At 38.9% G+C, this 21,777-nt stretch overlaps 1 protein-coding gene across 1 annotated transcript in view; it reads right to left on the reverse strand.

Moving 5' to 3' along the window:
- LOC102972648 (SAP domain containing ribonucleoprotein) overlaps positions 1 to 21,777 on the reverse strand; it is a 49,420-nt gene that overhangs the window by 26,885 nt on the left and 758 nt on the right. The window contains exons 2-8 of the mRNA XM_042992490.1: positions 11,479 to 11,578; positions 9,763 to 9,809; positions 9,483 to 9,550; positions 4,909 to 4,960; positions 3,774 to 3,847; positions 3,302 to 3,330; positions 570 to 595 (exon numbers count right to left, since the gene is read on the reverse strand). Of these exons, the coding sequence (XP_042848424.1) occupies positions 570 to 595; positions 3,302 to 3,330; positions 3,774 to 3,847; positions 4,909 to 4,960; positions 9,483 to 9,550; positions 9,763 to 9,809; positions 11,479 to 11,578 (396 nt within the window). The remainder of the gene's footprint in view (positions 1 to 569; positions 596 to 3,301; positions 3,331 to 3,773; positions 3,848 to 4,908; positions 4,961 to 9,482; positions 9,551 to 9,762; positions 9,810 to 11,478; positions 11,579 to 21,777) is intronic.

The following is a 21,777-nucleotide window of genomic DNA, read 5'->3' on the forward strand; positions in this document are numbered from 1 at the left end:
TTCACTTATGATACTACACTGTAATCCCAAACAGGATTTCATAAAGTCAAACATCATCCACCCAAAGCATTTGTTTTCATTTTCTAAATATGCCACCTAATCACAATGGTCCAGACATATTCTAGTATTCCTTATTTTACGATTTTATATTTAATAGGTAGTGTTGAAAAATACCAGTATCTACCAACAGAACTCTTAAGTTGCTTCCACAGATTCACTTGTGGTAACTAAGAATCAGACATTGTCCAAAGCCACTGGATAAGGCCTAAAACTACAGTATCATAAAACAAAGAATTATATGGATTGTCCTGTAGCTAACAAAATCTATTCATTTTTTCAAGAAGAATGATACGAAGGAAGATGTCTATAGTGACTCTGAAGATATGGCATTTTCCTGACCTCTAAGTACTCAATTCATTTTATTTAGAACATAAAACACTATATTGAAAACAAACAGTCACCAAACTCATATGATCTCAGAGAGTCCTATGATCTGGGGAGAAGTTGTTTCTAACTTTAAAACTAGAGTTGAGATTTCTCTCTCAAGGTATAAAAAAAAGATGTCTTACCATAGGCTTGGCATCAGAAGACAGGCCTAAAGAAGAAAATAAGAAAGTTTTATTTAACATTTTAATTATTTTTAATGTTTATTTTTGAGAAAGAGAGACAAAGCAAGTGCAGGGGAGGAACACAGAGAGGGGGAGACAGAATCCCAAGCAGGCTCCGTACTGTCAGCACAAAGCCCAACAGAGAGATCATGACCTGAGCCAAAGTCAGATGTTTAACTGACTGAACCACCCAAGCGCCCTGGTAGAGCCACTTTAGAAAACAATTTGGCAGTTACTCAAAAAGTTAAACAGAGAATGTACCGTATGACCCAATAATCCCACTTCTCACTATACACCCAAGAGAAACGAAACATACATCCACACCAAAACTTATATATGAATGTTCACAGCAGCATGAGCTATAGTAGCCAAAAGTAAAAACAACCCAAATGTCCATTAGCTGATGAATGGATAAAATGTGGCATATGCATACAATGGATAATTATCCAACATTAAAAAGAAAGGAAGTACTGATGCATTCTACAATATGGATGAACCCTGAATACATTATGCTAAGAAGCCAGTCACAAAAAACTATGAATTGTACAATTCTATTTATATGAAGGCAAATTTATATGCACAGAAAAAAAGGAGTGGTTGTTTGGGTAGGGGAGGTGGGAGGGAATGGGAAACAATTGCTAATAAGTACAGGGTTTCTTTTTGGGGAGATGAACATGTAAAATTAGACTGTGGTGATGATTGCACAATGCTGTGAATATATTTTTTAAAAAACCATTGAATTATATACTTTAAATGGATAAGCTATATGGAATATGAATTATATTTCAATAAAGCTGTTAAAAAAAAGAAAGACGGGCGCGTGGGTGGCTCAGTTGGTTAAGCATCTGATTTTGGCTCAGGTCACAATCTCATTGCTTGTGAGTTCAAGCCCTACATCAGGCTCTCTGCTGTCAGCACAGAGTCTGCTTTGGATCCTCTGTCTCATTCTTGCTCTGCCTCTCCCCCGCTCATGCTCTCCCTCTCAAAAATAAACATTTAAAAATAAACAAACAAATAAAACAAAACATGTAGTGATAGTGGCTAGAATTTTGCTAGTCTTTTTATTTTTTATTTATTTATTTTATTTTTTTTTTTTAATTTTTTTTTTTTAATTTTTTTTTAACGTTTATTTATTTTTGAGACAGAGAGAGACAGAGCATGAACGGGGGAGGGGCAGAGAGAGAGGGAGACACAGAATCGGAAGCAGGCTCCAGGCTCTGAGCCATCAGCCCAGAGCCCGACGCGGGGCTCGAACTCACGGACCGCGAGATCGTGACCTGAGCCGAAGTCAGACGCTTAACCGACTGAGCCACCCAGGCGCCCCTTTGCTAGTCTTTTTAAAAAGCACACCAAAACACTAGATCTTTGGAGGACTAGATCCACCAAAACACTAGATCTTTGTGTTTTCTTAACACACTTTAAACTGACAGATCACTAGGAAGACTAAATCAGATTAAGATATTACATTTAAAATTTAAGTCTCTAGAATGTGGACTTTATTCTTTTTGAAAGTAACTTTTTCCTGGGGCACCTGGGTGGTTAAGTAGGTTAAGTGTCTGACTCTTGCTTTCGGTTCATCATCATCTCATGGTCTGTGAGTTCAGGGCTCACTGCTGTCAGGGCAGAGCCTGCTTCAGAGCCTCTGTTCCTCTCTCTGCCCCTCCCAGCTTACACTCGAAAGAAAAAACAAAACAAAACAAAACAAAACAAAACAAAAGATTCTCTCTCTCCCTCTACTCCTCTCCCGTTTACACTCTCTAAAATAAAAAAATTTTAAGAAGTAACTTTTCCCCTAATTTATTACAAGATACATATTCAATGTACTAATTTTAAAAACACAGACCAGCAAAAAGAAGTCACTCAAAATTCCACCAATCAGAGACCAGGAGCAGTAACAATTTAGTATATATTCCTCCAACCTCTATTCCTTTTTATATTAAAAAATTTTTTTAATTTTTATTTTTTAGTAAACTCCATGGTCACATGTGCGGCCTGAACTTACAACTTTAAGACCCAAAGTCACATGCTCCACCAACTAAGCCAGTCAGGCAACCCCAACTTTTTTCTATCCATATGTGTACTTCTACTACCAAAAGGGGAATATACTGCAAATACAATTTTATAACCTGTTTTCACCTAATATTTTTCTGACAAATTTTCTTCAATATCACTTTAACATTTACATAGTCTTCTACTATATACTATGGTACACATTTATTTAACCAATTCCCTATTGTATATTACATTGTTTCCAATTACCACTAAAAATAATACTGTGATAATCCTTATGGCTAACTAAGTCTTTAAGCATATCCAAGATCATTTCCTTGTAAATTCCTAGAAGTTAAGACTGCTGAAGCAAAAGAACTCTGTTCTTTCACCACTCACATAAGGCAGAACACTGGACAGGTACACAATAATTACATGCTGATTTGAAACACCAGAATAAGTAAGGAAAGTAATAAAAAAATGAAACTTCTCTAAAGATGTCCAAGAAGACCAAAACAAATGTTGGTACTCCCTCCTATGCTAAATTGCCTGGGAAGGCTTAAGTATGGTTTTACGTAAAGCAAAGAAGTGAATGCTATAACCTCTTAAAGGTTTTCTAAAACTAACAAGTTTGCCTTAATTTGTTGTGACAGAAAAGTAAAAAAATAAAGACAACTTTCTCATTAGAGTCTCTGTACTCTTACCTTTTGATGGAACTGAAGAAATCCCAAATCTGTAGAAAGAAAAACAAGTTAAATTTTAGGAAGCTGTTCACACTCCTGGTTGTCTGTCTCCGTGTCAAGTGTACATATGGCACTTCTTGCTTGTGATCTCAAGCCTTGCAATCATTAGCTAATTCTAACAACCTCATGAAAGAGGTTCAGTTTACTCTTTTTCTCACCAAGAGCCCACAGAATAAGCTAAAAGGGAGCCTTATCAAAATTGGGGGAAGTCAGTTTCTGACTTTCACCTATTAGAAAAATTCTGCTTGATAACACCCAATCTATAGCTACTACATCCAAATCGGGAGAGATGTTCTGAACAAAGCCAAAAGAGTATTTCTTTTCAGCAAGGTCTCTATTCTACTTAAAATCAAGAATTATATTTAAAATCTAGGATCATGCCTCCACCTTCGTATTATCACTATCTCAGATATAAAAGGCTCAGGACACTCACCTTGCTGCCCGAGCAGCTTTTTTACTCTCTAAGCTCACAGGTACATTGAATCGCTCAGCTCTCTTCTGCATTCTCTAGGTGATAAAAAGACAAAAAAAGTGGAAGAGAAAAATTAATTTCTGGTTTCCTTCTTTAAAGAGAAAAGTTGTTTAGAAGAGGGTATCTTTAGAACATCAGGAGTATATTTCATAAGGTCTAAACTGAGAATACTGACACCCCTAGAGGATATCAGGTTGTATCCACCCAGGGCTTAACTCAACAGCCTTTTCCAGAAAGCAAACACAAAAGACTATTATTACATTCATGTCCTCAAAAACAAAAGGAAAGGAATAAAATAAAACCCACATTCTGCACGAAGCCAAGAAGACAAAAGCTGTGTTTAGTTGACCTTTGAAAACGGATCAAAGGAACAGCTTGGTCCCAACACTAGTAGTACTCTTTCAGTTAGAAATGAGGCAGTGTTGTCCTATGCCATCTCTACTTTAAAGGTACCAAAACAAAACAAACAAACAAAAAAAACCAAAAAACCCCATACATCTTAACTGGAACCTAACTTCAGAGATCTTGACACAAAGTTCAGAGACATTTCAGTCTTACCAGCTGTCCAGTAGTGACATCTTCCCTTATTTTTCATCTTTTCCAAGGTACAATCCTCCCAAACTCTAATCCTAGTTTGCCAACATCTAAAGAGAGATATCACTAAAGCCTTAGTACTATATACAAAAAGACTAGGGCTTCAAAGATGACTATGCCAACCCAAATATTTTCCCAAGCGCAGGTGGCAGAAAAATATATCAATACCAAAATCTGTCAATACTGATTTTCTGCGTATGAGTCAGTTCTTTAAAGTGATGATACAGATAGAATAAAAAGGGTGCTTGGGTGGCTTAGTCAGTTGGGTGTCCAACTTCATGATCTCAGTTTGTGAGTTCGAGCCCCATGTCAGGCTCTGTGCTGACAGCCTAGAGCCTGGAGCCTGCTTCGGATTCTGTGTCTCCCTCTCTCTCTCTGCCCCTCCTCTGCTCATGTTCTGTCTGTCTCTCTCTCAAAAATAAACATTAAAAAAAAAAAAAAAAGTAAGAAACAGAAAGATATATAGAAAGACTGCTTTTCTACTAGGGAGCAGAATACCTACCTCAGTCTGTGGTATCTCAGATGTAATTTTTACCACTTTCTTCTCTGTTGTCCTGGAAATGAAAGAAATTTTTTTTTTAAAATCAGAAAACTTATTAATATTCTAACCCTAAACCTTAGAATGTAGAAGAATTCACCTGAATCAGGTCTTCTGTCCCATTATCTCTCCATCATCCCTTAGTCCAAAAAAATATGAAACCCAGGAGAACTTCAGTTTCTTGAACTGCCATCTATTGATGAGTTCAAATAACAGACTAACTTACTTTGCTAAATAAAGTATTAAAAAAATAGGGGCGCCTGGGTGGCTCAGTTGGTTGAGCGTCCAACTTCAGCTCAGGTCATGATCTCACACTCTGTGAGTTCGAGCCCCACATTGGGCTCTGTGCTGTCAGCTCAGAGCCCCACATTGGGCTCTGTGCTGTCAGCTCAGAGCCTGGAGCCTGCTTCAGATTCTGTGTCTCCCTCTCTCTCTGTCCCTCCCCTGCTCATGCTCTGTCTCTGTCTCAAAAATAAATTAATAAAAACATTAAAAAAAAAAAAAGTATTAAAAAAATATATCAGAAAAGAGGCCTGGGTATATACACTGGGTTGAAGGAAAACACTCAAAGGACACCAAAAACCATTTCATTTACTTTAGGAACTTTAAATTTACTTCCGGACTAATGACTATTCCTCCAATCCTCATTTAAATGGCAGCTCTCAATTTTCATCACGACGACGATTAACAAGTATTATTCTACAAGCTCTGGTTTCCTTGTGTTAAAAATCCTTTATTTCTCCCATGGGGACTGTAGCTCTAGCTAGAATAGTCAAAGTGAGACAAATAAAAATGCCAAAGGGGGTGGGAAGAAAAAAGGCTATGGGGAGTTTGAATTAGGAAAACATGGTAAGCTACTAGTCAAAAGGTTTAACAGAAAACAAAAGAGGGGGGACCATAGGGGTGGGAGACAAAGTTCGGAAGTACCCAGGATAAACGGAAGGGCATTAACCCTCCACCAAACAACTCCCATAAAACTGTGGGTCATAACCAGTCTCATTAAGGTCCCTCATTTAAAGACATGGACAGCCTTTGTTCCAGTATCCCGGACACTTTTCCCATTTGATGCCCTGAAAGGTAGTAATGGTTTAATGGCATTTTCAGAGGAAGCAATTCTGGAACAGGAACTTACTCTCTCCATCCTTTTGTTGGAGGTCCCTGAACTGACAGATGAGCAATGGGTGCCCCCTGCTGACCATAACTACATCCTACAATATTTAACTGCCCTGTTTGGGGATGGAGGGTGTTGGTGAGGGGTGGGGAGGAGATCAAACTAGAAACAAGCATATTTTGGGAGAACCTCAAGCCAAAGATGAAGCAAGAAGATCTCCTTTTGAATGTTCAAAGCACCTATATTAGCCCTGAATATTCCTACTTTAAAGAAATTCCTGAATTCTTCCCATTTCCTGGTCATTCTTCCTTCTCCAGCTCTCTCTCTGTCTTGTTCTGGCAGAAAGGGTCACTGAAGTTTAATGTTTTACTTGAAGTCCAATGCCATTAAGACCTCCGCCAACCTCAAGCTAATGACTTTCTTCACATTCCCATCTTGAAGCACAATTACTGCAGTACACCTCGTGGTAGAAAGGGAACCCCAGAGAGGAAGCTTCCTTCTGCTGTGTTCTAACTCCTTCAGGCACAATTAAGCTCAAGCTATAAATACACATCACATTTTTGGAACTCACGGGAAATTTCTTCTCTTCACTGAGAAATTTCTCTCCTATTCATAGGCACATACAAGACATCCTCCAAACTTCAGGGACCCAGAACCTTTCTGTAGTCTAACCACGACTATCCCTCTAAAGAGCAAAATCACCTCCCCAAACACACACACTTTCAAATTCCTTGTTTAGAAATTCATTAATAAAATCAAAGCCCTCTAAATGAAAGAATTACACATTTTATATATTCTAAGGATAATGAAACTTCTAGAATTTTCAAACTTCACTGTTAACCCACACAAGCCAATTATCACTGTATTTACCTCATCTTCTTTCTTACTCTAGAAGTCCCCAAAACATCAGTACTTTAAAGCTATTCTATAGGGCGCCTGGGTGGCTAAGTTGGTTAAGCGTCTGACTCTTGATTTTGGCTCAGGTCATGATGTCACAGTTTGTGAGTTCAAGCCCCATACTGGGTTCTGTGCTGACAGCACGGAGCCTGCTGGGGATTCTCTCCCTCAAAAATAAGTAAGTAGGGGCGCCTGGGTGGCTCAGTCAGTTAGGCGTCCGACTTCGGCTCAGGTCACGATCTCGCGGTCCGTGAGTTCGAGCCCCGCGTCGGGCTCTGGGCTGATGGCTCAGAGCCTGGAGCCTGCTTCCAATTCTGTATCTCCCTCTCTCTCTGCCCCTCCCCCATTCATGCTCTCTGTCTCAAAAATAAATAAACGTTAAAAAATGAAAAAAAAAAAAGTAAGTAAACTTAAAGCTATACCATAAGCCATTTCCTTAAGGTAATATATCTAAACATAAACCTCCTATGATGGAAGATAACTACATGGCTTTAGAAAGCAGTAGTGTTAGACAAAAATGCACATCCCCTTGCAGCAAATCCACTGCAAGGAGTTTATCATATGGACATACTTGTGTCAGTATAAAAATAGTTATACATAACAACATTCAGCACTGCATTTTTTGCTACTATGAATTATCTAAATTTCCACCAATAGGAAACTGATGAAATTACTGTTTATCTATAGGATGGAGTACTATTAGCTGCTAGAAAGAATAAGGTTCTAAATTGATAAGTATTAAATCTGGGTGATAGGTATATGGGGATCTGTTATACTATTCTCGTAACTTTTGTATATACTTGCAATTTCCCATAACAAGCTAAAAAAAAAAAAAAAAAGACCTATCACTTACAAGGATAATTATCCTTATTCCATACAGCTGATGTGAGGATTAAGCGACAATACACGTAAAAATGCTTATAACCCTGCCTAATATACACAGTAAAACCTTGGTTTGCGAGCATAATTCATTCAGGAAACATGCTTATAATCCAAAGCACTAGTATTTCAAAGCGAATTTCAAGAACCCTTGGCTCAGTTGTGATCATGTGACATTTGGTGTCACACACTACTTGTATTGCAAGCTATCGCTTGTTAATCAAGTTAAAATTTATTAGACATGTTTGCTCATCTTGTGGAACACTTGCAGAACAAGTTACTCACAATCTAAGGTTTTACTGTAACTCACATTTAAATAAAAACATTACATGTAATGATACAAAAAGATCTCCAGATCTGAAAAAAAATCAAGGAACCCACAATATGTCTGGTGTGTGTATGTATCTATATATACACAAACTCCCCATATAAAACATTCTGAGAGAATATACTGAAAACCTCTGGGAAGTCAGATGCGGGTGAGAACAAGAGGTACATAATTCTCTATTCATATACTCCTCTACGTATTGTTTGATTTTCACTAACACATATATGATCTCTTATAATTAACTGCATAAATATAGCTACGAGGAACAAAAATTTTAAAAAGGATTCAACTGTTACTAATGTGGAGTATAAAATGGCCAGACATTCATAGAAAGAGTCCCCCAGAAAGATGTTTGTGATCAACCTTTTTGTTTGTCTGTTTTATTATCAACCTTGTGGGATAAATAAATCAAGATCTACTTCCCACTCTAGTACTTTGGCCTCCCTTCCTCCACTGTAAATCAAAAAAGGAACAGAAAATATAGTGTTACCTCAGAGATATAATCTCTGCTCAGTACCCTCCCTCCTTACAAAATTCCTTATACACAGAGAATCTATATGATTCTCTATATGGAAAAAGAATCACCTATTATGGTGCTACCCCAGAGGCTAGAACTAAACTCTGTCTGGGCTTGAAGTCTCCTGGTCCTAATTATCTATTACATAACCCAGAGACAAACTACTTTGCTTCACTGGGACCGTGTACTTAAAATGAATTAGACTCTTCTGAAAATGATCTAATGGGAAATGAAAAAGACAATGAGAGGGCACCTAGGTGGCTCAGTTAGCTAAGTATCTGACTCTTGATTTCAGCTCAGGTCATGATCTCATGGTTCATTAGACTGAACAGTGCAGAGCCTGCTTGGGATTCTCTCTCCCCCTCTCTCTACTCCTCCCCCGCTCACTTACCCTCTCTCTCAAAATAAATAACCTTAAAAAAAAAAAGAAAAGAAAAAAATAAAAATCCAATGGAAATGTATAAAAGGTAAGCAGAGTAAAAGACTAAAACCCCTCCATTAGGGCGCCTGGATGGCTCAGTCGGTTGAGTGTCCGACTTCGGCTCAGGTCATGATCTCACAGTCCGTGAGTTTGAGCCCCGCGTCGGGCTCTGTGCTGACAAATCAGAGCCTGGAGACTGTTTCAGATTCTGTGTCTCCGTCTCTCTCTGACCCTCCCCCATTCATGCTCTGTCTCTCTGTCTCAAAAATAAATAAATGTTAAAAAAAAATTTTTTTTTTTTAAAAAAGGAAAAAAAAAGACTAGAACCCCTCCAAAACCCAGAACTGTCTGCCCTATACTCAGATCATAAAAAAGGGATAGTTACATATCAACAGTTTTCTCAGGGGGTTCTTCCTCTTTGATAGGCAGTTCTATGGGCTTTGGTTCTTCTTCCTAAAACCAAATGAAACAATGGTTAATATAAATCAACAGTAAATACCCACCAATAAGAGAATATGAGAACTCAAAAATGAACCAATTTTTCAGAACCTTCATTCCCCCTCTGTGCTCCCCTAGCACATTAGCATTTGAGCCCTATAATAATTGATGTTAAGCAATGTGGCCAAGGTAGCAGCCACACTGACTAACCTTACTCTCCAACTCACCTCTGTTTCATCTCCCAGTACATCTTCTTCATTTGCCTCCTCTTCAGCTAAAGAATATTAAAATATTCAGGTCAAGCCCTGCTAAAAAACCATCTTGATCACTGTACTTAGGCTAGAATTATAATCATTCTGCTTTCCCAAAATAAATTCAATAATAGAAGGTAAAAATGATGCTCTTGAAATTTGTTCCACACGGAGAAAATAAAACAGTATTCTCTAACATTAATACAAAGTTGAACTCCAGCTGGACTGAAAAATTGTGGTGAGGTCAAACGACAACACTAGTAAAAAGTAATGTGGGAGAATATCTTTAAGATTTAGTGGTGGGGAAGGATTTTTGGAAAAAGCCCTTAAGCAAAAGTAATATATGAAAAATCGCAGATTTTCCAAAACTAAGCAAGGACACCATGGAAAAAGAAACAAATGACAAAGAAGGTACTTGTGCCTAAAACCAACAAGGGAATAGTTACCAGAATGTCAAATAAATGTCTGCAAACTAACAAGTGAATTATGGGAACACCAACAGAAAGACAGCAAAGGAAAAAGCCAAAAAAACCATGAACACAACAAATGTCCAAACGTTTTAATAATTAAAGGAAAGTATATTGAGCCAGCAGATTAGCAAAAATTAAGCCACTTGATAAAATAGTTCCAAGTTCAGGTGTGTGGAGGAGATACAAGAACCCTCATGCACTGATGATGAGAGTGTAGATTTACAGAGCAATTTTGGAAAACAATTTGTCAATGCTTAATCACATCAAATACACATTTATAAATAGATATTAATTAGCAATCCCATTCCTGGGTATAAACTCTCACAGAGAAACACAAAGGAACATGAAAGTAGACCAGGAGGCAATACAGGTGTCTATCACCAGGTGAATTAAAGTAAAATGTGGTGGATTCCATACATGGTAGAACACTATGCAGGAATTTGAATTAAAGGACTAGATGACCACACAGCTGCAGGCCATACGAATAAGTCTTAAAAAGAGAGAAAAAAAAAAAAAAAAAGACAGTACTTAGAGAAAAAAAAGCAAGAAGGCAGGCTATGGCCTCATTGCCAATTCTATAAAAATATTGTATTCCAAAACAACACTACATGGTTTACAAGGACAAAGACAAAAATTACATATCAAGCACATTAGAATAGATGCCTAAGGGAGCTGGGGTAAAAGAAATGAGAATAAAAGGGAATAAATAAAAATTACAGCAGGGACTTGTACAACCGGGGATAATAATATGCCTTAAATAAAGCGAGTTTTGTTTTTAAAAAGGTGGAATTACAGAACGTCAGAGCTAGAAGGGACCAGAGATTACCTAGGTTTATGAATTTCAAGGGTGGAAACATGTGTCTCATTTCATAGATCAGAACAGACACCTAATCATGTAAATAGTGACTGTTCAAAGTGACAGAATAAATTTGTCATAAGAGGATTCAGAATTCAAATCTTCCCATTCTCAGTCTAACGATACTTGTTTTCCCATACTTCCTTTTAAATAATTTGCTGAAATAAACTTAGTGTCTTAAAAAAGGGGGAGGGGTGTATTTCTTTACATTATAACCACTGTTTTAAATGATCAAGAGTTTTCCTGACACAGTAAATTAAGAACTTACATCACCAACAACCTAAAGGAAGAAAAGAAATCTTCATACGGCAGAGCCTAAAAATTAACCCCCTCACTCATATTACTCTGCCTCTACAAAGCACTCACCATGCTCTTCAAGATATGCCTGGAGCCTGTTGATGAGATCTTGTTTTATTCCCTTGGTCTCCAAACCACGAGCAAGACATTCCTGCTTTAGTTCAGCAAGCTGAGAAAAAAGAGTAAAGCTTTTCCTTAGTTAACAGAATGAACCTGGTGATTTAAAAAAAAAAAAAATTACTTCTCACAATAAAGAAAAAATGAAAAGTTCAATCCAAAACTACTGCTCCTAACTACACCAAGCCTCCAGATCCACAAAGATGGTCCACTTCCCTGTAACAATAGTCAATATACAAAAGGACTTTTCTAACAGATGGTGAAGAGTAAGTGTCCTACTTTAATAATAAAAAAAATGAATCTTTAAGTAGAAAATCTAATTATCTAAAAGCAGATTCTTCTTACTATTATCCCAGATCCTTTACTGCAATCTACTATACACATGCATACAGGCCTGACCACTGAAGAATTAGGTAGATGTGTTAGCTATTTTAATGTCAACAATCAAAGAATCTAGTCAAAGTGGAAAAAATATCTAATGGCATGCCATAGGGTTCTGTGGAAGAGTTTTAAATTTTTTTTAACGTTAATTTATTTTTGAGACAGAGAGAGACAGAGCATGAACGGGGGAGGGTCAAAGAGAGGGAGACACAGAATCCGAAATAAGCTCCAGGCTCCAAGCTGTCAGCACAGAGCCCGATGCGGGGCTCGAACTCACGGACCGCAAAATCATGACCTGAGCCAAAGTCGGCCGCTTAACCGACTGAGCCACCCAGGCGCCCTAGAAGAGTTTTAAATCAGTAATTTGACTAAACAAGTAACAGGTATGCTTATCAACTGTGCAGACAACAGGAGGAAGGATCAATGGATTACTGACAGAACTAAGGGGTGGGGAGGGCAGGGAGGAGATCTCTTCAGAGAGAACGAGCCAAAAAGAAGATTCAATTTAGAAGGAATAGGTATACCTATAATTACATTTATATTCAAAACTTAAACTGTTCAAAAACCAGATAAGGAAGATCTGACTCAACAGTAACTCTAAGGATACAGACCTTAGAATTTTAGATGATTACAAGTACAAAGAGGGTTAACAGTATGATTTGCTGCCAAAGTAATTCCAGGTTATGGTAACTGAAAAACAGAATCTATATTATTAAGTGATTATTTATTTGATTCTTATTTTAAGAAGTATAATGACATGCTGATCCAAGGAAAACAAGCAGGAAAAGGAAAGCTCCAGAAATCCTATATGCAGATCACTGCACAAATAGATGTGCACTGAAAGAAGACCAATAAGAAGTCAGAAAGCAGATCCCTATAGAAGAAAAAACTTTACAATTAAGGGAATATGCTGGCCATCTCTAGAAGGCTTTCAATCAAAGGAGCATTTGAAAATGGAGAGGAGAGCTTTTCTCCCCCCCCACGATGATTGGGCAAGTGGAGCATTCATTGAGCAGGTCAGGCAGGCAAGGATACTTAAAAATGTGGAATGGCTGCACAGCATAACACGGCCTCTTTTAAAGTCACTTGGATTCAAATTCTAGCTTTACCACTTACAGCTGTGTAACCTTGCATGAATAACTTAACCTCTTTGTGCCTCAGTCTCCTATGAAATGGGGATAATGCAATAAATAGTACCTATACCATAGGGTTGTTAGGAAGATTAAGTCAGTAAATATTTGTAAACCATTTACAATAGTGTTTGACAAGCTAGTAAGCACTTCATAAGTGTTAAACACTGGGTGAAGGGTTAGACAAGATTAGAATCACTGCTTCTCAGATTTCTGAATTTCACAGATCAGTGTATTTTTTATTAGGCAGACTGATAGGGCTGCCAGCTTTTTATAATATTCCAACAAGATGGATACTTTTATAAAAAACAATAAAAACTGATTACTAGAAAAAGGATCACACATTTGGATGGAGCACTGATGCCAAACTGCTAGAAAAAGTTTCTTTCCTTTCTTTTTTTTTTTTAAACTTAGCTCATCACTAACCAGTAACAGTTCATGGACCAGCACTGGCCTGCAGGCCATACCCTGCATAGTATTAAGCTAAAATCTAGACTTAAGTGATCTCTAAGGTCCATTTCTTAAGAATCTGGGTCTTTCCCACATCGGTACTTTGTTTCTTCATTTTCTTTCAGCTTCCTGGAGAACAAGGCTTTTGATTTTAGTTACAGTTTAAAAAGTTTTATTAGTTCCTTACAAAAGTACTGTTCACTGTAGAATGGTTTGAAAATTCCAAAAAGTATAGAAGAAAATAAAATCTTATGTAAGCCCAACACTCAGACATCTAACATTTTAAATATATCGTTTGTGTGTATGTGTTTAGAAGGTGCTGGTTGGTTATTTACATAGCAATACAACTTCTTTATTTCTTTTAACCCCTTATCTTCCTCAGAAGCCTCCATTCCTTTTCCCCCTGGTTTAAGTAACACTTTTGGTAAATATTCAGACAATTCAAAGTTTGACTTGCTGGCTCAGTTGGTAGAATATGAGACCTTTAAAAAAAAATTTTTTTCTGACATTTGCTCATTTTTTGAGAGACAGAGCGTGAGTGGGGGAGGGCAGAGAGAGAGAGGGAGACACAGAATCTGAAGCAGAAGCAGGCTCCCGCAACCCGCAAACTGTGAGATCATGATCGGAGCCGAAGTCTGACACTTAACTGATTGAGCCGCCCAGGCGCCCCTAGAATATGTGACTCTTAATCTCAGGGTTGTGAGTTCAAGACCCACATTGGGCATGTAGCCTAGTTAAAAAAAATAAAATTAAATTAAAATTAGTGGCGCCTGGGTGGCTCAGTCAGCTAAGCATCCGACTTGGGCTCAGGTCATGATCTCACAGTTCGTGGGTTCGAGCCCCACATCGGGCTCTGTGCTGACAGCTGAGAGCCTGGAGTCTGCTTCTGATTCCATCCGATTCCGTGTCTCCGTCTCTCTCTGCCCCTCCCCTGCTCACACTCTGTTCTCTCTCAAGAATAAACATTAAAAAAAAAAATTAAAATTAAAAAAAAAAAGCTCAACTTTCTAACAAAGCTTTTCCTCCCTTCTCTTTCCTTCCCCAAACTGGATAGCATTTGACATTTGACATTAATCATTCATTCTCCCGATTTCCTCTAGTTTACAAATCTTGAATTTTAATTCAAATCTTTTTTCATCTGTTATCTCTCAATCTGGTTTGTACATTCTTTGAAGGCAGAGACGCCTTATATAATTTATAATATTTCATATGACAGGAACTGAAATTTATTTTTTCAATGTTTATTTATTTTTGAATGAGAGAGTGCAAGTACAGGAGGGGCAGACAGAGAGGGGACAGAGGGTCTGAAGCAGACTCCGTGCTGACAGCAGAAAGCCTGACAGGGGCTCGAATCCACAAACCCTGAGATCATGATGGGGGATGAAGTCAGATGCTTAATCAACTGAGCCACCCAGGGGCCCCTCAACTTTATTTTATTAATCCATGCCAGATAAAGTGCTAAGTACTTTGTTTTTTATTTTTTTAATGTTTATTTTTGACAGACAGAAAGAGAGAGGGTGCGTGTGAGCATGAGTGGGGGAGGGGCACAGAGAGAGGGAGACACAGAATTCCAAGCCTTCAGCACAGAGCCCGATGCAGGGCTGGGATTCCACCAACCATGAGATCATGACCTGAGCCAAAGACAGACGCTTAACAGACTGAACCATCCAGGCCCCCACCTCCAACAGCACTAAGTACTTTTGATTTCCTCACTTAATCCTCACAACAAATATATGTGATTAGTAGTACAACCCCACTTTATAAACTAAGAAATTAAGAAAATGAAGCTTAAAAAAATTCAACAATTTGCTTAACAATCACACAGCTAAAAAATAGTAGAGATAATATGCCAGCTCAGGCTCTTTGATTTAAGCTCTATCTTAACTACCAAGATGCTGGCACTGCTCTCATATACAAGCTCTATCTCCCCGCCTTTTAAAAAAAAAATTTTTTTTAAGTTTATTACTTTGAGAAAGAGCCAAGTGTGTACACGCACGAGCAGGGCAGGGACAGAGCAATGGAGAGAAAGAGAATCCCAAGCAGGCTCTGCACTATCAGTGAGGAGCCCTTGACGTGGGGCTTGAACTCATGAATCCTGAGATCATGACCTGAGCCAAAATTTAAGAATTGGAGACTTAGGCGTGCCTGGGTGGCTCAGCTGGTTGAGCGTCTGACTTCAACTCAGGTCATGATCTCACAGCTCGTGGGTTCGTGCCTCGCACCGGGCTCTGTGCTGACAGCTCGGAGCCTGGAGCCTGCTTCGGATTCTGTGTCTCCCTCTCTCTCTGGCCCTAACCCACTTGCATTCTGTCTCTCTCTCAAAAATAAATAAACATTAAAAAAAAAATTAAAAGAGTTGGACACTTAACCTACCGAGCCACCGAGGCACCCCTCTATCTTTTCCTTGCTAGCTCTTCTTCCATCTAACCCTGTGAATACTGATATTCACTAAGACTGCTTTGGCCTTCTTCTCATTCCATTTATATCAAAAGCTTTATTTTTAATATTTATTTATTTTTGAGAGAGAGAGCACAAGTGGGGTGGGGGGGGAGAGAGGGAGAGAGAGAGAGAGAGAGAGAGAGAGAGAGAGAAAGAGAGAGAGAGAGAGAGAGAAGGAGACACAGAATCCAAAGCAGCTCCAGGCTCTGAGCTGTTAGCACAGAGCCTGACTCAGGGCTCGAACTCATGAACTGTGAGATCATGACCTGAGATGAAGTTGGACGCCCAACTGACAGAGCCATCCAGGTGGCTGAGCCACCCAGGCTCCCCTCAAAAGCTTTTTCAATCTCAGAATCCAATCATTGGCAAATCCTGTCAGCTTCGCTTTAAAATACAGTAGTCCCCCAGGGCACATGGGTGGTTCACTCAGGTTAAATGCCCATCTTTTTTTTCTTTTTTCTAAATGTTTTTCTTTATTTTTGAGAGAGAGAGAGCACACAAGCAGGCAGGGGAGGGGCAGAGAGAGAGGGAAACACAGAATCAGAAGCAGGCTCCAGGCTCTGAGCTATAAGCACAGAGCCCGACTTGGGGCTCGAACTCATGAACTGCAAGATCATGACCTGAGCCGAAGTCAGACACTTAACCGAGCCACCCAGGTGCCCCAAGTGTCCGTCTTGATTACAGCTGTCATCTCTCTCTCCCTCTCTCTCTGCCCCTCCCCCCTTCAAAATAAGTAAGTAAACATTTAAAAATAAAACAAATACATAACATAACATAACAGTAGTCCCCCACTCATCCACAGTTTTGCTTTCTGTGATTTCAATTACCCTGGGACAACTGTAGTCCGGAAGTACATGATCCTCCTCCTGACACTTCATCAGGTCAATAATAGCCTAGTACTATGTCCTAATGCCTGCATCATTCACCTCACTTCATCTTAGCACGAAGGCATTTTATCATCTCACATTATCATAAGGTTGAGTATAGTACAATATTTTGAGAGAGACCACGTTGACATAACTTTTATTACAGTATATTATAGTTATTCTATTACTTACTGTGTTAATCTCTTACTGTACCTAATTTAAAAATTAAACTTTATGGGGTGCCTGGGTGGCTCAGTTGGTTAGGCGTCCAATCTCGGCTCAGGTCATGATCTCATGGTTTGTGGGTTCATGAGTTTGAGCCCCGCGTTGGGCCCTGTGCTAACAGCTCAGATCCTGGAGCCCGCTTTGGATTCTGTGTCTCCCTCTCTCTCTGTCCCACCCCCACTATGCTCTGTCTCTCAAAAATGAGTAAATGTTAAAGAAAACAAACAAGTAAAAATTAAACTTTATTATAAGTATATACTTATAGGAAAAAATACGATACACATAGGTTTCCATACACTAGATTTTAGGCAGCCATTGGGGGTCTTGGAACATATCTCCTATGAATGGGGGGTGGGGGGAGGGATCTACTGCATCCAGAATCTAACCCTTTCAGGTCTTTGATACAAATTACTGTAAAAACTCTCAGCCCTTGCACCTCATTATAGTTTACTCTCAACAAAGTATCCAGAGTGATCTTTTAAAAATTTAAATCAGGAAAAAAAAAAGTCAAAACATGTCATTTCTCTATTCAAAAATCCCCCACTGGTTGCTTATCTCAAGGGTAAGCCAGAGTTCTAATCACCTAAAAGGTCTTCTTATAACACTTTGCATGTAAGACTCCCAACTTCACATCTGAGTCTCTGCTTTGACATCACCTTCTCACCAAGACCTTCCCTAGTCACCCTTTTTAAAATTTTAATACCCTTAGTCCCACTGTACTACTACCTAACCCCTTTACTATTTTTCTCTAAAGACCTTATCACTATTTGACATACTATAAATTTTATTTATTGAGACTTCCCCCACTAAAATATAAACTCCATGACAGCAAGAATTTCATCTGCTTTGTTCACTGCTATATGTTCAAAACCTACGGTAGCACACATGGTAGGTACTCCATAAATATTTTGAGTAAGTTGCAAACCTTTCCTATCAGCCCTCAGCTCTTGAACTAGAGACCCACATTTGCAACTGACTATTAGACATCTCCAAGTGCAAATCTCAAAGACACTTAAGCCAAAAACTGAACTTATCTTCTCTGTTCCACGAAACTGACTTCTTCCTCTTCTCTCAACCTAGACTACTCAAACCTTGGATTCATCTTTCATTCCTCCTACATCTAACTGATCTATACATACTTACAGTTTTATATCCCAAATCTCTTTCAAATTTACTCATTTACTCCCATTGTAATAGCCACTACCTTATTTCAGATTTTACTAAGTTTATTCACTTGACAGTTATTGAACACCCATTCCATCAAGCATTATCTTAGATACAAGGAAATAATCATAAACAAAAGATAAAAGAGTTCTTGCCCACATGAAGTTTACAATCTGGTAAAAAACAAAAACAAAAACAAGGCAATCAATGATCATTAATATAATGTTTAATTAACATAAAAAAGTACAGCATACAGGGCACCTGGGTGGCTCAGTCGGTGGAACATGTACTCTTGATCTCAGGGTCGTGAGTTCAAGCCCCACATTAGGCATGGAGTCTACTTTAAAAAAAAAAAGTACAGGGTCCCATGAAAGCATTTAAAAAGTAGTCAAATCATGTGTGTGGATATGGAGAACTTAGCCTACCTAAGGGTTCCTTGGGTAAATGATGTTTGGCTGGTATCGGAAGGGAACTAGCAGTTAATTAGTTAATTAGACAAAGGTATGGGGGATGGGAGTGGCAGGAGCACTACAGCCAAAAGCATGTATAACAGTTCTGGGTTCCGAGGTAAGACAGGCTGTAGTGCACTGATTAAGAACACAAATCTGGAGGGAAGCCTGGGTGGCTCAGTCGGTTAAGTGTCCAGCTCCAGCTCAGGTCATGATCTCACAGTTTATGAGTTCCAGCCCCATGTCAGGCTCTGTGCTGACAGCTCAGAGCCTGGAGCCAGCTTTGGATTCTGTGTCTCTCCCTCTCTCTGCCCCTCCCCAGCTCGTGCTCTGCTTCTCTGTCTCTCTCAAAAATAAACATTAAAAATTAAAAAAAAAACCACAAATCTGGGGGACAGGCTATTTCGATTTGAGCCACCACTTATTAGCTCTGCAACCTAGGGGGCAAGTTACTCAGTTAATCTCTCCGAGCTTCCAATTTTCTCATTTTGAAATGAGAATAATAGAGGCATTTACCTTACAGGGTTATTTTGAGAATTACATCAGTTAACCTATGTAAGTAGCTTCAACCAGATCTTGCAACATAGTAAATGCTAAGTGTTAGTAATTAACACAGTCATTCTGAGGAATGAAATAAAATCAAGCCACTGTGGTTGGGAGTGTAAGAAACTAAGCTGGATTTATAAGAATATAATTAAAAGTTGTTTTCTTTTTTTAAGTTCATTTATTTTGAGAGAGAGAGAGAGAGAGGATGCGCATGAGCAGGGAAGGGGAAGAGACAGAGGGAGAGAGAGAATCCCAAGCAGGCTCCATGCTATCAGTTCAGGGCCCAACACAGGACTGCATCTCAGGAACTGTGAGATAATGACTTGAGCCGAAATCAAGAGTCAGATTCTTTTTTTTTTATTTTATTTTTTTAAACGTTTATTTATTTTTGAAAGAACAAGAGAAACAGAGCATGAGCCTGGGAGGGGCAGAGAGAGGAGGAGACACAGAATCTGAAGGAGGCTCCAGGCTCTGAGCTGTTAGCACAGAGCCCGACACGGGGCTTGAACTCAGGAGCTGTGAGATCATGACCTGAGCCGAAGTCAGACGCTCAACCGACTGAGCCACCCAGGCGCCCCAAGAGTCAGATTCTTAACCAACTAAGCCACCCAGACGTCCCTATAATTAAAAGGTTTTAAGCAGCGGAGTGACTACTATAATGAAAATCTAACTGGTAAAAAATCTCTGTCTCCAGACCCCATCCTCCATACTGCCAAAAGAACAACAACTGATCATATCAGCTCTTCCTTTCAAATTTTCAAAGGCTCCTCACCTTCCACCTGCATGACAAAAAACAAACACCTTACACAAGTCAAAAGGCCCTTTTCAACATCACTCCATTCCACCTTTATGGTTACAAAGTTCACCTGCTTTCCAAACTATCTTCAACCACCAACACACATGCGCTTTATGCTTCAATATTATCTAACACTATACTATACACCCTTGTGGTTCTCTTTGCAGTAGTCCCTGTTTTCAGCATGGACTATAAATTTGGTACTATTATAATTCAAGGCATTTTCATCCACATTCAGTCTCTTTCTGTGTTAGAATGACTGCATTTCTACAAAATCTTCAGAAATTTGCTGTTGATGTGGACTTACATATCAATCCAATTAATACTTTCCCCTCTTACTTCAAAGCTTGTTTCTTTCTTCTGGGACTCCATACTAAAGCCCCAAATTCTTTTTATAAAACTGGGAGGAGTTTTTAAAAAAGAGATAAAACTCTAAGTCAACCCAAAAATCAGGATCACTCCATCAAGATCGCCAGTGGAACCAAACATTAACTGTCCCGGAAGTCAGAATTAAAGGCATAGGTTCTTAACCAGAGGTCCACGGACTCCTCAGGGCTACAAGGTAGTTTTATGAAGCCCCTCAAATCGCATGCAAAGTATGTGTACATGCCTTTTTCTGGGGAAAGGGTCCATACCTTTCATCAGAGTTTCAAAGATATCTGTGACCTCCAAAAGGTTAAGAAGTGCTCTAGAGAAAAAGCAAAGACAAGCAAATGTGATTAAAAGAGTGAATCTTTTTCAGGCTGTCAGGAGTGCCTCATGTTCTCTCAGAATATAAAACCCGAAATCAGGTCAGAGGACATTATCCTATCAATATCAAATTTAATACACACCTGACAAAACAGATCGCATAGAAAGAATCACTCCATAAACCAATATAAAATCCATAAAGGCAAGTCATACAGCTGGTGACTTACTCCAGTGATTTCAAAAGTGGAATAAAAAGAAAATATTAAATCTTCTATTCATATTTCCTTTTTATCTCATTCACTCAAAACTTTCTTTCCTGTGCATGCTTTATAACATACATAACATTATGGCAGAACACAATTTATTTAAGTAACTACACATATGACAGAGGTGGTTACTCAATTTTTTTTACTCATATTAGGAGACCACAAATATGATCTACACATTTCAGTGCCACCAATTTAACAGTAACTCCGTGATCCATGAAAACCCACTAGCACAGTTTAGAATCCATGAGTAAGAAACCAGTTTTCACAGAAAGGTTAATTGGTGTCAACTAGTATGTGTCCTCTCTACACTTATTCTCCTTATGTCTTTATTTAAGCTCATCAAGCTTTAAAGCATCAGTTTTTAGCTTTGGCTAAATCAGCCTGGTTTGTCTAAGGTTCCCAGGATGTGACCAAAACAAGACCAAAACATCTGATGGGAAAGCTACTTGTGAAACCACAAATGGACAACTAAAGAAGTCCTCTTAATTCGCCCTAAAATTACTCTTTTCTTCTAGAAAAATAACAATCTCAATGTGTCGAAGCTACCAACATTCCTCAAAGATACAACTTAAAACCACCCTGTGACTGAGAGTGTCACCCAGTGGTGACACCAAGAGATGCAGGGTCCGGGTCCATCCGCAACGTGAAATGGGAAGAGCTAAAGCTAACCTCGGAAATGCTTTCCCAAAATATTAACAGCTATGACTGAGTTGTCTCTCTAGTGGTAAGGGGTAAGGGTAGGGGGTAAGGCTGGCGGGCGGAGAAGCGCGTGGGAGAATTCGAAAAACTTTTAAATCTGACCTATCTGTGCCTTTACTAACCCTTTAGGTCTCGAAACCCCTGGCT

This window comes from Panthera tigris, chromosome B4 (genome assembly GCF_018350195.1).
Source record: "Panthera tigris isolate Pti1 chromosome B4, P.tigris_Pti1_mat1.1, whole genome shotgun sequence".
Taxonomy (NCBI): domain Eukaryota; kingdom Metazoa; phylum Chordata; class Mammalia; order Carnivora; family Felidae; genus Panthera; species Panthera tigris.